This window comes from Hyperolius riggenbachi, chromosome 12 (assembly GCF_040937935.1).
Source record: "Hyperolius riggenbachi isolate aHypRig1 chromosome 12, aHypRig1.pri, whole genome shotgun sequence".
Lineage (NCBI taxonomy): Eukaryota > Metazoa > Chordata > Amphibia > Anura > Hyperoliidae > Hyperolius > Hyperolius riggenbachi.
Window position 1 is genome coordinate 203311023 of NC_090657.1, and position 17493 is coordinate 203328515.

Below are 17493 nucleotides of genomic sequence, written 5' to 3' on the forward strand. Positions count from 1 at the left end.
GGGACAGAGGGCATGGAGGGAGTCCCGGGATAACTCTATGAGATCTAGAGCATTTCTTAGTGAGCATCCAACTTTTTCTTTCAGGTCACTTCACATTTGCTTTAATGAAATCAAAACTGACAGAAATATCAACAAAACAGGTCTGTGGCCATTTTAAGATGAACCGTCTGGGATAAACTGACTGAACAGTTGTGAAGCCACGCCCACCGAACATTAGGATTTCATTGGCTGTATTTAGAGACACTGTACCTGTATTGCACTCTGCTTCAGGGGACATGACACTAGGAGTCAGTGGCGAGGGAGGCTCAGACTCCTGTACAGAGGAAACTGTGACCCTGACGCCCCCTGTTGGTTGCTCGGAGGAAGAAGTGCTGCTCACTAGACTCTCAGATAAGGAAGATTTCTCTGCCAGGCCAGAGTCTGTGTCAAGTTTGGAAGAGTCTCCAGTGGGGTAATCTGTTTCCATAACCCCTGCAATAAAAAGGAAAAGATGCTTACGAATGTGATACGTATCATCAAACAAAAAGATTTTGAGCAATAACCTGGCCTAACAAACAAAAAGAGCAGAGGAAGTAAATGTATAACTAACCCGGGAAGTTACATAGACCTAGAGCAAAAGGTGTGGATGCTCTGACAAGGGAATGGAAGCGAGGCAGCATTAACCAACCAATCAAATGCTGGGTGGCATGCTATATCTGACCCAGGGCAAGAAGTGGGGATGCCAGTGATAATTCTCTCTGGCATGACAAGAAAAGATGTGTGATCCAGAACAGCAAGCTCTATCTGACCTGTGCAAAGAAGTGCTCCATGTTTCACAGGACAGGAAAAGGAGGCAGTATTAACTGACCAAGAAATAAAGTGGGGATTCCAGTTAACCCCAGACAGGAAGTGGAGATGCACACACCCTGGACAGGAAGTTGTAATGAGCTCTCTGACACAGTTCTCTGGTGTCTTAGTGCCCCTCCCCTCCCCCAGTTCCCTAGTGTCTCCCCTATATAGTTCCCTGGTGTCTAGCTGTCCCCCTTCCCTCCTACCGCTACTGTTAAGTGGTACCCCTTTGCACCTCTAAACAGTTCTCTTAGGTATCATGCTTTTCCCCTCCCTCATATACCTTTCCCTGAAGTTTCACCCCCAATATAGCTTCTTTGGTGGTCTAAAGTGGGCCAAACATAATGCAAAGAGGGGAAAAACTTTCGGGACAAATTTGATGGCTCTGCAGGCCGGAATTCGGCATGTACGCTTTAGCGGATGGAGGGCAGGAAGGAACAATCTTAAGACAAGAAGAGGGTCCTGATAAAGGATACTTATATTGGGTGCAGGGGGTCCTTAAACTTCTCAGCGTCTGTCCATTATAGTAGGTTTTGAGAATTTAAAAAACAAAAACAAACAACCCTGAAGAAGTATTTTTTAGATAATGTAAAATCATACAGGAATATCTGAAAAGTATTTATACACAATCATGGAGTACTTCTAACAAATCTATATATAGGTGTTCAGGTGTAAGGATGAACGACATTGCTTTTGTGAGAAATTAAACTGTCCTGGCATATATGGGAACAAAGGCCACAGTAGAGTGTTAACTTCCCCATATCCCCGCCTCTCACTGTTGCGCTGCATGCGGTTCTCCATCTTCCTGAAACTTCTGCTTTCCCAGCTGGGAGCTGCAAAGATGGACAGCAGCATAATGGCAAGAGGTGGCGATATAGTTACGTTAACCCTCTGTGCCGTAATGGTTACTTCAGATGATATTAGGCCCAATAGGGGGTTCTTTGTAAGCACTGCAGTGTCAAATACAAAGGGGTACATTATTACTTAATGTTGAGGAACACTGCGCTACTTGATCCAGAGCAGGAAGTGAAAGCATCAGCTTCTCCAAGGAAGGAAATGAGAAGCAGTGTGGCAACACGCCGGCTGACAAGGGGACGAGGGGTCTGAAGCTCAGTGACTGGTCGTACCTGGCACACTAGCGATGCATAGGACGTGGGAGTTGCAAACTATAAAACTATCTAACATTTTTCCGGGCTCGTTGGCATCGACAATGATGACTTTAGTGGAGGAATGTGTGCTTGTGCAGATCCACACCAGACTGGACAATTCATCCTGGTGCCTCAGCTCCTTCTGCTGCACCTGAGGGGACAAAAGAACATCGATTATTAATCAGAGCCAATGCAAGAGCGGCATCTCTTCTACACATTCTGCTCAGCTGTTGTCAATAGAACAACCACCAGAGACTGAAACCAAACACTGCCCCCCCACTGTTTACACAGAATACTACACCAAGGAATACCACAGGAGTACACTGTCCAGTCACAGAAAAGGGCACATACAACTTTCAGAGTGGCCAGGTTGAATTTGAATAGCCAATTATAAAAATGGTTTTATTTCACGTGAACCTTAAAGGGAATGTCCAAGCAAAATAAAAATATAAGTTTCACTTACCTGGGGCTTCTACCAGCCCCATGCAACCATCCTGTGCCCTCGTAGTCACTCACCGCTGCTCCGGTCCCCCGCTGGCAGCTTGCCGACCTCGGAGGTCGGCGGGACCCATCGCGTACATTTTTATGCATTCCCGCTAGTGCAGGAACATTAACACATACATTTTTACGCGTTACTGGTTCAATGCGTATATTTTTACGCATTGAACCAGTAATGCGTAAAAATGTATGTGTTGATGGTCCTGCACTAGCGGGAATGCGGAAAAATGTACGCAATGCGTCCCGCAAACCTCCGAGGTCGGCAGGCTGCCAGCGGGGGACTGGAGTAGCAGTGAGTGACTACGAGGGCACAGGATGGCTGCATGGGGCTGGTAGAAGCCCCAGGTAAGTGAAACTCATATTTTTATTTTGCTTGGACATTCCCTTTAAAGGGATACTGTAGGGGGGTGGGTCGGGGGAAAATGAGTTGAAGTTACCCAGGGCTTCTAATGGTCCCCCACAGATATCCTGTGCCCGCGCAGCCACTCACCGATGCTCCGGCTCTGCCTCCGGTTCTCTTCTGGAATTTCAGACTTTAAAGTCTGTAAACCACTCCGCCTGCGTTGCCGTGTCCTCGATCCCGCTAATGTCACCAGGAGTGTATAGCACAAGCCCAGTATGGTCTGGGCCTGCGCAGTACGCTCCTGGTGACATCAGCGGGAGTGAGGACACAGCAACGCACAGTGGTTTTCAGACTTTAAAATCTGAAATTCCAGAAGTGAACCGGAGGCGGAGCCGGAGCATTGGGGAGTGGCTGCGTGGGCACAGGATGTCTGTGGGGGACCATTAGAAGCCCTGGGTAACTTCAACTCATTTTCCCCCGACCCCCCTACAGTATCCCTTTAAGTGAAAATAAACGGATGAGATACAATTGTATCCTCTTACTCCTAAAAATCACTGAGATATCTCACAGTTTTAGATTATGTTTAAAATGTAAAGTAGATTTATTGTTTTGTCTCAGCTCAATTATAAAGTCTATACTGTGTCTCATGGAGCTAAAACATATGAACTATTGACCTTTTTAATCGAGTTAAAAGAATTTTATGGCTGTAATTCCTTTTCAGTGAGGGAAGCTATAGTCTGACTGGAGAGCAACTGTCAGTTGCATAGCTGAATATTAACTCTTTCGGGCAGAGAAAGAAGAAGAGGAAACAAAACCATATGCATTTGTATGCTTGCCACTGTACATACAAATGTCTCATTTTACAGCCTATATGTACCTTTTGAAAATTACTGTATATGATTTTTGTGTTATGGTCTCTTACCCTCACCACACAGCTTTTAAATTACACACACACACACACACCTTGCTTTGCGCTGTTGCAAGTATACCCCAACAGTTGACTGCCATCTGCACTTTAATGGCTACAATTCTCAGTGGTGTGAGAAATCTCCCACCACAGTCCCACTTTGTCATGTCAGCAAATACTTGCCGGGGCACTGGGCAGGATAGAAATCAGCAAGGTGGGGGGAATGGAAGTTTTCCATTGTCCTTCCTCCTGTCCCGCTGTTACGACAAGTAATACGTTGACTTATCCTTTTATATTAAAATTTCAGTTCACCTGGCCTCCTCCGGGTTCCTCAGAACTCCATATGTATACTGGAGTGAACATCCATTTTCAAAACTGTAGCTGTTACAAGACTACCTCAGCTCTCCCACTCAATCTTGTGGATCTGCACATTTTACAGTCATTCAAAGTCTATGGTTATTAGTTTGCAGTTTGTATGGGGTGTTCCAACATGAGGAAAATGTAAACCTCAATAAAGGTAAAATACAGGAAATTCACACAACGGACCACGTCATACGGAAATAGCTTCTGATCAACTGAAGCATTAGCTGATCCACTAATAGCAGCAGTGCCAGGAGAGGATTTTCTACAGAAAGTGGTGGGAACATTCGGGTGAATTTCCTTGTCACAGACATAATTTCTTTAATAGGTGTAAATTACAAATATAATTACGAGGTTCTGAAGAACACGGCTAATGAAGGACTACGGTAGGAGAAAAGCTATCTCAAATAGTTTCCATCTAGCTAATAAAAATAGGTCTTTAGAAAGAGAACGTATAATGAAAGCCTACATCTAAGTTCAGGCTCATATGGCTGTATGTGGTCCTTTCTCTAATAAAAAAACCTTTCCGTAATGAAGTGGCTGGGCAGAGGTAAAAATTACAAACAGGCAGGCCAGAGAGGGCAGCAGCACCCCATGGCACAAGTCTGGTTTGGGTCCTTCAAAACCAGCTTGGTAAAGGAAGAGCTAAAAGAGAATAATTAGACTTTATGGGATGACCTCACCTTCAGCTCCTGCTCCAGCTTCTCTAAGCTGCTCTGGGACTCGCTCCGTGGCTTCTGGTCATCCATATCTAAACCTGGGATGTCACTGTAGAAGACACTGGCTCCGATAATGGAGCCACCATCTCTGGTCTTTCCACCGGAGAGATTGACCCCAACGGCACACCACAGCTGAGGAGAGAGAACTGCTGTCAACAACAACACAAGCTGTGGTCAGCATGGCATGGCCTAAGAATTATTCTCACCTTCATCGATGAGTCCTTTTCATCCAGTGGTCTCAAGTATACCGGAACTGGCAAATTCTTCATCTTGCCTTCACTTTGTCCGCCGTTAGTCAGCTGCTATGTTGGATTAGAAATAAAGCAAAAAGTTTCTATGATGTTGGAAATACAAGGTGGACCAGCAGTGCATAATGGAAGGGTATATGAAATGTACAATACCGGCTTATACTTCTGAGGAAGACTCCAGCCAAATGCCTGGATGCGGCCATCTTCCTTCTGGACGTGCGCTTTCACTTGGCGATACTGCTCCCTCTTCTGTTCTCTCCGGGAGGCCACAGAGGCTTCATTACTGTCATAGAGACACAGAATATGGCAATAATATATTTATCTACAGCAATGCCCATTCCTGGAGAGGGGGCAACTGCAGAGCCGTGGTGAGACAACAGCTAAAGTATATATGCTTAGTTTAATGAAATCTTTAACATCTCGACAGCTATTGTCAACTCCCCCCCCCATATAGGTTTATCATGGATTAGGCCTTTTAGTCGTTAATTGACCATTTCTACAGACACAGGACATTTTCCTGGTGGCATATTTTACCCTTTGGATTTTGCTAACTCCCATCTTAAACTTGGGAGAAATAAGTTGTAATAAATGTTCATGTATGCAGGAAAATAATTGACAGTAATGCAAAACTGTCAGACAAATCATGCAGAAAAACTGATGAGCGGACACAGGTCCTAAAATGAAAGGCTGAAATTTGACTGGCTGCTAATCGCTGCTCTTCAGTTCCTGTTGTGACACTGACCTGTGGCCTAGACTTAGGCTGTTCTCTGCTGGCTTCGGTCTCAGCCTGGAATATAGACTATGCCTGTACCAGAGAGCCATTTATACTCCTGCCTCTCCACAAGACATCTCCAAATAACCTGTCCTCCCTGATGCTGGTGGGGCAATCCTGGGGCTGTGGCCTGGTGATCACTGGTATCAATCCACTGCTCCCCAAAGGTCATCGTTCATTCCCTGCGGGCCACGATGGGGAAAACCATTTGACCACACAGACTGTGCCTTGGGGGAGCCAGCCACTGGTGGTAGAGCAGCGCTTCCTGTGCTACTAGTGACACAAAGCAGACAACACTGCTACATTTAACACTATTCATTAATATTTAAGGCTGCATGAATTAACCCACTGACTGTCTATTCTGTGGTCAGTGTCATTTCAAAAATCCCGACCACTATTCCGATTGGTCAGCATGGCCCTGCAGCTGTCATGTGATCAATGTGTGTAAGCAGAACGGCTACTCACTCTTCACTGAGAAAGTCGAAGGCTTTGGACTTGTCACTAGGAAGTTTGGCTAAGGCACTGCTCTTCTTCTTAATGGAGGGGGTGATGTGCGAGGTTGGGGCGTTGTATCGGACATTGACAGGAAGCTCGGGCTTTTTCGAAGCAGTGCCAGAAGGACTGAAAAGACGGCTGAAACTAAACATAAGAAAGCAGCGTTATACAATTACCTGTTGCTGTGACAAAAAAAAAAGTTATACAAGTTTCGGAGATATTGCAATGCTAAAGAAAACGAGAAGTAAACTACAGTGAATGAGATGCTAATAATTTCAGATCACATACAAATTGCATGCAGCTAGTAAAAGGGCCAACATAAACTTGCAGTAAGTGTATTTGATTGGTCCAATTCCAGACTGCATACAATTTGCAAGCAAGCTGTTATTAGGTCTTTCTGGCTGGCTGTGGAATCAAGTTAAGAGTAGGTAAAATGCTGATCCAATAACAAAAGTAATTTAAGAAGTAAAGACAAGCCCCGGGTAAAAGTATAAACACATATTCCCTCAACACAAAGAAAAACAATTAAATGCAACTACATGCACACTCTCTTTTTAAATGCATTTTATTAAAATGTAGTATTTCCAACTCATCCTTTGAATGACCTACACATGTGAATTATAAAGGCCTGGTGGCTAGCTAGATGCAGTTCAGGCACAGATTATGTGCATGTAGCCCTAGAACCTGCATAACCTGGATGTGTTAGTATTTAACCTCCTTGGCCGTTATCATGAGTCAGGCTTGGGGTGGAAAAAACAGCTAGGAGCGGAAACCCCGACCGTAACTCGTGGTAGCTGCCCGGAGCCTTATGCAGAGCAGATCGTGCTTTGTCACTCACCTCCCCGGGATCCAGATGCCGGGCTGCCATTCTCCTTCCTGTCCTCGGAGTCTCTGCATCCCTCGGGTGAGATCGCCGCCTGTCGCAATGATGACAGAGACGGCAATCTCACTACACGGTTACAGCGCCACTCGGAGGACGGAAAGAGAACTTCAGCGCTGGATCCCAGGGAGGTGAGTGAGTGCTGCAGAACTCCCTGACAGCATGATTTTTTTCCCGGTTTTAGGGTCTAAAAGCTCGCAGAAAAATTGCACCACTCTTAGACCCTAAAATCCAGAAAGAATCATAGCAGGGCTGTGGAGTCGTAGTCTTGGATTTGGAGAAATTTTTGAGTATCTGGAGCTGGGGAAAAAATGCACAGCAGGCTATACCTTTCTGCACATCCCCCAACTCCAAGGGCTGCAACTGGAAATCATGTAGCATAGTAACCATTCAGTGGTTTCAGTGGCAGAAAGAGAAGAAAGAGCATATAAAAAAACAGTATTTCAAAGACAAACAGCAACAACTGATTTAACTGGATGGTACTTGTATTAAACTCATCCAGTAGTTGACTTCACTAATTTCCACACAAGAATTGCACTAAACACAGAGAGGGATACACAATATACAGACATTAGATTTGTCCCCAGAAGTCCCCACTTACAACTGCCAGATGCTGGACCTCTTCTTCTCCTGCATGGCGGGATTCTCTCTGGAGGCCCTGCAGGAAAAAAAATCAAAGTCATTATCAGTAAGTGCCAGAAATTCATTATCAGAATCGATTTATTTCACCAAGTAAGTTTGCACTTACAAGGAATTTGTCTTGGCAGTTGCTTAACAAACAAAAACAATACAAGGACAGACAGTATGTATATTACAAGTCATGGACAGTATGTAAGTATAATGGCAGTAAGCAATGTGAGAATTTTTCATTTTCAGTTCTGTGTTGATTACTTTCAAGTCCTAGCAGCTCTAACGTGGTTCAGCATTAAGTATGGCTACCGCTTGAGGAAAAAAGCTGTTCCTGTGTCTAGAGGTTTTGGTAGCGATTGACCCGAAACTTACTCCTGAAGGCATGCGCTGGAAGATGGAGTGAGCTCAGTGAGAGGGGTCAGAGGCAATTTTGGTCACTCTGTCTGCACCTGCTAGCGTAAAGATCCTGCAGGGAAGGTAAGCTACAGCCAATTATGCTTTCCGCTGTTTGGATGATGCGCGGCAGCCTCCCCTTTTCTAATGCTGAGCAGGAGCCGCACCATACAGTCATAGATGATGTTATGGTGGATTCGATGATTGCAGTGTAGAACTGCACCATTAGATTTTGAGGTAGGTCCAACTTTCTCAGCTGCCGTAGATGGTACATCCTCTGCTGTGCTTTCTTGACAATAGTGGCCGTATTGTTGTCCCATGTTAGGTTGTTTAAGATTGTGGACCCAAGAAACTTGAATGACTCTGCCAGGGTTATTGTGGATCCATTTATGGTTAAGGGGAGGGGGGGGGGGCGGGTTTCTAAAGTCTATTATCAGCTCCATGGTTTTAAGAGCATTTAGTTCCAAGTTGTTGCTGCTGCACCAGGAGGAAAGCTGTCCCACTACATGCCTGTATGCAGACTCGTCCTCATCTTGTATGAGACCAACTACTGTTGTGCCATCTGCAAACTTCAGAACCTTAACAGATGGATATGTGGAGATGCAGTCATTGGTGTAAAGTAAGTAGAGCAGTGGGGAAAACACACAGCCCTGGGGTGCACCAGTACTGACTTGTCAGATAGCTTGATGTGCGTTTCCCAAGTCTAACATGCTGTCTCCTGTCGGTTAAGAAATTGGTTATCCACTTGTAGATGGATTCAGGTATGTGTAGCTGGGAGAGCTTGCTGTGTAGCAGTGATGGAATTATGGTATTAAATGCAGAGCTGAAATCTATGAATGAAATCCTGTGTAGGTTCCCAGGGTGTCCAGATGCATACACATGTTAACAGCATCGTCAGACTATTCTACTCCTCCCACTGTTGGAATCCACTTCAGATTCTACTTCAAAATCTTATGGCTGGCTTACAAATCTATCCACAAATACTGCCCAACCTATGTCTCTAACCTGGTCAGCAGATACACACTTGGCCACCAACTCTTCTCCTCCTAACCACCCCATGCATCTTGCGCTCCCATGCGTGACTGCAGAACTTCACTAAAGCCGTCGCCATCCAGTGGAGCTCTCTCCCACTGCTTATCAGGCTTGCCCCTTCCTTTAAAACCTCCAAACAAGCAATCAGAACTCAACTCTTTAAGAAGGCCTTCCCCACCTCAACGCAGCCTTAACTAACTCTTGATGCAGCCCCCTCCTGTCTTGTCACCACCTCCTCCCTTTAGACTGCAAGCCTTTGGCTGGGCCCTCCCTCCTTGTGTATCGTACTTGATCTTGCACTCTGCCCACAGAAAAAAAGTGTTAACTAGTATTATTGGGACTACCACTCCAGTTATATGATCTGGCTTTTTGTTTCTTACTACTTTTTACCAATATTGTGTTGTCTGTCACAGCTATCATAGTCCCCAACTTTATTGATTGTCCAGAGCTGGGTAATAGGTTGGCGCTATATAAATCCAATAATATGTCGCCAAACTCTGGACAGTGGCGACGGTACACGGAGTTCAGCAATTATGTTGCCAAACTCCAAATAGCGGTATTGGCAGAGGGGTCAGTAAGTGGTGCACTATCTAGCCAAACTTCAGATATCAGCTATGTAGCCAAACCCCACATAGGTTTCACAGAACTATAGATAGTATATTGCAAATGTTTACATCATCAGGCTAGATTTCACATTCGGTTCACTAGAAATAATGTCTGTAAATACCTGATCATTTCAGTCCACCGTACAGCCTCCTGTAGCTCCATTAGCCTCTCCTTATACTGGTTCCTCTCCATCAGCACCCGCGCCATCTCCACCCGCGTAAACCTCTTCCTCTGAGCTGTGGGCACATCGCTCTGCAGACCATGAAAAAACACATATTGGGTCAGACACAGCATCTGAAAGGGAAACACATATATCCATATATACAGTGAACGACTTACATCTTCTTCATCTTTAGACTTCTGTCTGGCTTCCTCCGCTTCAGCTTTGGCCCTGGAAGAGAAATATTTTACATGTATGCTTCTCCTTTGCAAGAGCAGCAAAACTGCCCCCCTCTCAGGAGTAATACTGCATCTCACAGATATTTACAAGCCCCATGCAAAGCACAAACGTGTTCTTAGTTCTGCCTAGGCATTTCTCTGTGTAAAAGCTCCCTGAAGTACTCGGTCAGGAGCCCATGCATTGGTAACTTCCTGCTCCACTGACTGCCTGTGCTGTAGGCTGTCAGTCAACTATAGGTTATCGGGCATCCAAATTTCCACTTCACCGCCTGCTTGCCACTATTTTATATTGGTGTCAATGGTGGTGCCTATTTTGCCCCCTAGCGGCTACCACCCAAATTATCTGCTTTCCCCACAGCCTGTTTTTTTTTGTATAAAGAATACGGCTATTAAATGAGTCAGCAGGTAAGTGGCTGACTGGGGATGAACAATGAGATGCAAATCAATTCTCCTCACATTCAAATTTCATGTAAATAATATGCAGCTTGAACTTAGACCAGTTTCAATCTGCATATTAGTTGACATTAAATTTGGAGAATATTCAGGAGAAATAGTTTTGCATCTCAGTGGTCATAGCATCCATAGCTAACTAAAGGCCTGTACACACGCCTGACTTAAGGTGGCTGAGGCGGCCAATAACGACCGCCTCAGCCGATAATCAAGCATGTGTTCGGCAGCGGCCGATCTGCAACTAATCTGCCCGGTGGATCTACTCACCCTCAGCGGTGCCGATCCCTCACCGATCTCATTGTTCCCACCGCTTCCCTGCCCGTCACGTGACGTTATGCATGCGCCACTCGTCGCCCCAACGCAGGGCAACACAGCGCATCGTCAGCTACACAGGTGACTCTCGTTTGTGCTGCAGGTCCTGATCCCACAATGGGCGACATCCATCAAACGTGTGCACGCACCTTAAAGGGAAGGTCTGAGCACTTTAGAAATAGAAAAACCCACTTACCTGGGGCTTCCTCCAGCCCCTGCATCTGTCCTGTGTTTTCGCCACAGCTCCGGTGGCTCCCTGTCCCCTCCGGTGGAGATGCAGACTTGGCCAGGTCGGCTTCCGCGTTGGCCTCTACTGCGCTCCAGCATGCAGCTCACTGGTCATGCTGACAACATCCGGACTGCACTGAGGTACTGTACAGTACAGTGCAGGAGAGGTCAGTGCGACTGAGAGCCACTCACACAGGCACTGTGGACATCGTGCGCTGGAGGGGACCCCGGGCCACCGGTGGTGAGCAGAGCTGCGGCAAGGGCACAGGACGGCTGGCAGGGGCTGGAGGAAGCCCCAGGTAAGTGGATTTTTTTTTATTTTGCTAGAGCTCAGATTTGTCCTTTAAGGGGAATCAGCAGGGAAGGGGGGCAAGAGGGCAGAGTAAGGAAACGGCAGGCTGTCAGTGCTGCAGACCGGGCCACTATTGAAAGCTTGCAGCCTAAACTTTGCATTGTTACGTTACAAAAACTGAAAAGCTTTTGCAATATAATTTCCATGAAATGCAATTAAAAATGGGCCTGCATAAGGAATTGAGCAATGTTTGATTCATATTGACTGCATAAGAGTTGATCGAGCTCAGCGACAAATCTGTTAGAATGGATAGAAATGATGTTTTAAGTTCAATCCACATGCAGACCGAGGCTGGCTTCCATCTCTAAACTAACTACAGCTTTACAAAGGATTAATCTAGAATTTGTACAGGATAGCTTCTTATGTTTTTGGGCACTTAAGTGCTATGACAGGGGGACCAATACCGCAGTGTTCTCCCCAGGCTCTTTTTAGCCGGGTGCTCCACCCGTCTAGTTTTGGTGAGCACCCGGCTGTCATCGGCGCACAGAAGCATCCTCATCTCGCTCCACCTGGCTACTTTTTCATGCCACCCGGCTGGAAAAAAATTCTGGGGAGAACACTGTACCGTATATACCGTTCTTTGTGCCTGCATTGTGTGACGCTGAAATTGTAACTGTGGCTATATAGGACACACATTTCTTGCAACTAGTGATACAACAACGTCTGAGGAAGGAGGAATTTTTGTCCACCTTTACACCCTACCACAAGGTGCGCTGGCACTGAAATTTCATCTGTGGTCTAACGTATTAATTAGATAACTTTTAGCTAAAACCATATGAGTGGTTTTTAAAGTACTGGAAAGGGGGGGGGGGCAGTACTCTTAATGCTGTGGAGTACATTTCATTTTCTTTGTCCTATAACATTCCTTTATCATTGGCTTGTGCAGTACTCTCTACTGCTAGGGGGTCTGTCAAGCTGGCATAAATTCAACATACCGTATTTTTCGGACTATAAGACGCTCCGGACTATAAGACGCACCTAGATTTAGAGGGCAAAAACCAGGAAAAAATAAAAAAAATACTAAATCTAGGTGCCTCCATGGTCCAGGAGTCTCCTATAGACCTTTAACCTCCCCCTAAGATGTTTCTATCTAAGTTATACTGCCCAGCTACACTAACCACTTCTGCCCCACTAACTACACTAACAACTGATACCTCACCCCCAGCTACACTATACTTCACTAACCACTGATGTATCCTCCCACCCAGCTACACTATACTTCACTAACCACTAATGTATCCCCCCACCCAGTTACACTATACTTCACTAACCACTGATGTATCCCCCCACCCAGCTACACTATACTTCACTAACCACTAATGTATCCTCCCACCCAGCTACACTATACTTCACTAACCACTAATGTATCCCCCCACCCAGTTACACTATACTCCACTAACCACTGATGTATCCCCCCACCCAGCTACACTATACTTCACTAACCACTAATGTATCCCCCCCACCCAGCTACACTATACTACACTTCACAAAGCCCTGTCACCTCCCCCCCCCCCCCCCCCCCCCTCGAACCTAGCTACACTAATTAACCATTACTATTAAACTAAAAGCTCACCCATAATGAGGAGGTTCCTGGCAGCAGAGTTATCCGGAGGTGTTCCATCATAGCAGCAGCTGCTGCAATCTGTATGCCGGTGTCCATCATCTTGTACCCCGAGCGGCGGCAGTGGGATCAGCTGTACATCTCCCTGGGTGGCATAGCAGCAGCGGCTGCAATCATCTGCAATGCCTATGTGTATCTGCGGCTTGTCCCCCGAGCGGCTCCAGCAGCAGCATAATCCGAGATAACTCCCCGGGTGGCATGGCTGTAGGTGCTAATAAGATTGCTTATGCATGCGCCTCTTCTGCCCCGCATCAGCCGCGCGTCATTGTAATACAGGCACAGCGGGACATCTTCAGCCACGTTACTATCAGCGTCCGGCAGAGACCTCTGAACTGCTTCCTTATTGGCTCGCCACATGACCCCGGCGCACGTGCGACGCAGGTCATCAGAGGGCACCAATAAGGAAGCAGTTCAGAGGTCTCTGCCGGACGCTGATAGTAACGTGGCTGAAGATGTCCCGCTGTGCCTGTATTACAATGACGCGCGGCTGATGCGGGGCAGAAGAGGCGCATGCATAAGCAATCTTATTAGCACCTACAGCCATGCCACCCGGGGAGTTATCTCGGATTATGCTGCTGCTGGAGCCGCTCGGGGGACAAGCCGCAGATACACATAGGCATTGCAGATGATTGCAGCCGCTGCTGCTATGCCACCCAGGGAGATGTACAGCTGATCCCACTGCCGCCGCTCGGGGTACAAGATGATGGACACCGGCATACAGATTGCAGCAGCTGCTGCTATGATGGAACACCTCCGGATAACTCTGCTGCTGCTGACACAGTGCCCGCCCAGACAGGTAAATTGTTACATTTGGACTATAAGACGCAGCAACTTTTTCCCCCCACTTTTGGGGGAGAAAAAGTGCGTCTTATAGTCCGAAAAATACGGTACATTGCAGCACTTAAGCCAATAGCAGGTGCTTCATTACATTCAGGGATAGCCGCAGAATGGTATTTTCTAAACAATCTACAGCAGTCCAGACTACAACATGGCGGCTCAGAAATTAGCGTCACTCACTTCTTTAGCTCCTCCTCCAGGTCTTTATTCTTGTCCTCCAGCTTCTGCTTGGCCTGTTTGATGGCGCTTAGCTCTGACTGCAAGACGTCCTTTTCGCACACCAGCTCATCCAGCTTGGCTATGAGGTCGTTCTTCACCACGTTGAGGGCGTTCCTGGAATATATAACCGTGATGTATTCACACAGACACTACACAGAAGACGTGAGCGGAGAAATAACACCAGAGGTCTAAAGTCAGGTTTTCACCAAATCCGGGGCTTTCATGCAAATGATGGCCTTTGTCGTGTTCTCAATAAAAGGAACTTTGCTATTCAATCTTTTACTGCCAGAGATCCGGAGTTGGACTGAAGATGCATTCAAGGGTACATGTAAACCAAGTGCTGTGCAAACAGAACTAACAGTGCTTCACAATGGCCTACGTGCTGTAACGCCAGTGTTGACCACTGTGTGGGGCCAGAATGCGCTTCAGAATCATCTCTGACCTGTGAGTAAGCTGACCTTACTGTTCTGTTAATGCTGACATTTAGCAGCAGGGCTGGTTCTGAATGCTGCAGACAAGCAGTGCAGAGAGGATAAATGGAAGAAAGATAGGAAGAGGGCGGAGGCGCCCAACAATATAAAACTAAAAACAAAAAATGCTTAAAACGGAGAGGCAGTGGTGAGACTCACCTCTCCTGAAGAAAAAAAGCGAATGGCGACTTGATTTAAACTAGACGATTTATTTATACCAAAAAACAAGGGTATGACAATGCGTTTCGTGGTCTTTACCCGCTTCCTCAGATCAATAATATCAAAAAGCAAGTATCCAGTGCTTGACTAGAAAACAATATGAGTTTTTTAGTCTCATTGTGTATAAGGTTTACATTACTACTCATTGGCAAAGCTGAACTTTCTTATAAGACCTATGGGTTTATATTCCAAAAACATACAGATACCGTATATACTCGCAAGCAAGCCGACCCGCATATTAGCCGACCCCCCAACTTTTGCCTGGAAAACCAGGAAAAAATGATTGACCCTCATATAAGTCGGGGGTAGGAATGCTGGCCGCATGATCCCCCCCAGTGTGTCCCAGTATAGCTAGTATAGTGCCCAGTATGGGAAGGTAGTGCCTCAGTATAGCTAGTATCGTGCCCAGGATAGCTAGTATCGTGCCCAGGATAGCTAGTATAGTGACCAGGATAGCAGGTATAGTGCCCAGGATAGCAGGTATAGTGCCCAGGATAGCTGGTATAGTGCCCAGGATAGCTGGTATAGTGCCCAGGATAGCTAGTATAGTGACCAGGATAGCAGGTATAGTGCCCAGGATAGCTAGTATAGTGCCCAGGATAGCTAGTATAGTGCCCAGGATAGCTAGTATAGTGCCCAGGATAGCTAGTATAGTGCCCAGGATAGCAGGTATAGTGCCCAGGATAGCAGGTATAGTGCCCAGGATAGCTGGTATAGTGCCCAGGATAGCTGGTATAGTGACCAGGATAGCTGGTATAGTGACCAGGATAGCTAGTATAGTGCCCAGGATAGCTAGTATAGTGACCAGGATAGCTGGTATAGTGCCCAAGATAGCAGGTATAGTGCCCAGGATAGCAGGTATAGTGCCCAGGATAGCTAGAATAGTGCCCAGGATAGCTAGTATAGTGACCAGGATAGCTGGTATAGTGACCAGGATAGCTGGTATAGTGACCAGGATAGCAGGTATAGTGCCCAGGATAGCAGGTATAGTGCCCAGGATAGCTAGTATAGTGCCCAGGATAGCTAGTATAGTGCCCAGGATAGCTAGTATAGTGCCCAGGATAGCTAGTATAGTGCCCAGGATAGCTAGTATAGAGCCCAGGATAGCTAGTATCGTGCCCAGGATAGCTAGTATCGTGCCCAGGATAGCTTGTAAAGTGCCCAGGTTAGAGAGTTTAGCACCCCCCGCCCTCTCCCACCCGCTCCCCCCGCGGCCGCTGCTATTACCTTAGCTCCGCGGCTTCCTATTCCCCTGTCCTGCTCTTCATTCACAGCAGCTCGCCCCACGGTGGCTGCTGCGTGATGACGGAGGAAGTGGCAGAGAGCGGCTTCCTGGTTACTATGGGAACCTCTCTCTGCACTTTCTCCGTCATCACGCAGCAGCCAATGTGGGGCGAGCTGCTGTGAATGAAGAGCAGGACAGGGGAATAGGAAGCCGCGGAGCTAAGGTAATAGCAGCGGCCGCGAGGGGAGCGGGTGGGAGAGGGCGGGGGACGACCCTCAGGCACATCACTCGCAAGCAAGCCGACCCCCCAACTTTTGACCCACTTTTTGTGGGTCGAAAATTCGGCTTGCTTGCGAGTATATACGGTAAGTTAATTGGCTCCCTCTAAAAAAAAATTGGCCCTCGACTACAGTACTTACACTACATAATATAGACATATGGCAATGGTAGGGATTAGATTGTGAGCTCCTTTGAGGGACAGTTAGTGACAAGATCTATATATACACTGTACAGCGCTGCGTAATATGACGGCGCTATATTAATACATAATAATAATATTTCTTTGTGAATTAGTTCATTATCCTTGAGGTGCCCAACGTATATTGGGACACATATTCCTCATGTCCATTGTTTAACATATTATGCACTATTGCCATTGTTGTTTATTGGTGTTTTGGGATTTGTTATTTCTATACTATTATTGTTAAGACTACTGCATTGGCTTGAGAGGAGTATTTACCATATATTGCCACCTTGTGTTTCATGAAATATGAATTCACCTTTCCAGTCACCTCTTGGTGAATTTATAATTGGTTTTAATAGTTGTGTAATGTAATTTACAAATAAAGATTAATAATAACTCTATACCAGTTTGCTGCTGTTTTGGGGTACTTTTCCCTTAGTTGTGTAGTGCTCAGTTGCGTTGCAGTGCAATTCTGCATGTCCGCTCATTGCCCCTACAGCTCTATGGGGCTGTTCACAGCACTGCGTTATAACTGATCACATTATTCTAACTCAATGCATGCAGGCTTTGTATTTAAGGCTTAGTCCTGTCTCCATTGAAGTTCCCATTCATAATGCTTGCATGATGCAACTCACCACTGTAATTCCAGCCTGTGTACTACTACCATGTTTCCTCAAAAATAAGACTACGTGTCTTGTATTAAGTTTTCTCCAAATGTTGTGCTAGGGCTTATTTTCAGTGGATGTCTTATATTTCTATGAACACACAAGTTCCTGTGCTGTGTGTCCTCCTGCCTTCCCAACTGTGCCGCCTCTTCCTCTGCTGGATCCACCTCTTGT

The 17493-nt window shown here is 46.2% G+C and overlaps 1 protein-coding gene across 6 annotated transcripts in view; it reads right to left on the minus strand.

Moving 5' to 3' along the window:
* The window catches only part of SPAG9 (sperm associated antigen 9), a 171581-nt gene that overhangs the window by 22543 nt on the left and 131545 nt on the right, over positions 1 to 17493 (minus strand). For 3 of the 6 annotated variants that reach the window (XM_068262636.1, XM_068262633.1, XM_068262637.1), the window contains 10 exons: positions 14239 to 14391; positions 10199 to 10250; positions 9981 to 10111; positions 7800 to 7856; positions 6289 to 6462; positions 5205 to 5334; positions 5010 to 5102; positions 4768 to 4935; positions 1956 to 2127; positions 250 to 471 (listed from right to left, as the gene is read on the minus strand). In XM_068262636.1, the coding sequence (XP_068118737.1) occupies positions 250 to 471; positions 1956 to 2127; positions 4768 to 4935; positions 5010 to 5102; positions 5205 to 5334; positions 6289 to 6462; positions 7800 to 7856; positions 9981 to 10111; positions 10199 to 10250; positions 14239 to 14391 (1352 nt within the window). Of the gene's footprint in view, positions 1 to 249; positions 472 to 1955; positions 2128 to 4767; positions 4936 to 5009; positions 5106 to 5204; positions 5335 to 6288; positions 6463 to 7799; positions 7857 to 9980; positions 10112 to 10198; positions 10251 to 14238; positions 14392 to 17493 lie in introns of all 6 variants that reach the window. The other 3 variants (XM_068262634.1, XM_068262632.1, XM_068262635.1) reach the window with 1 other exon arrangement.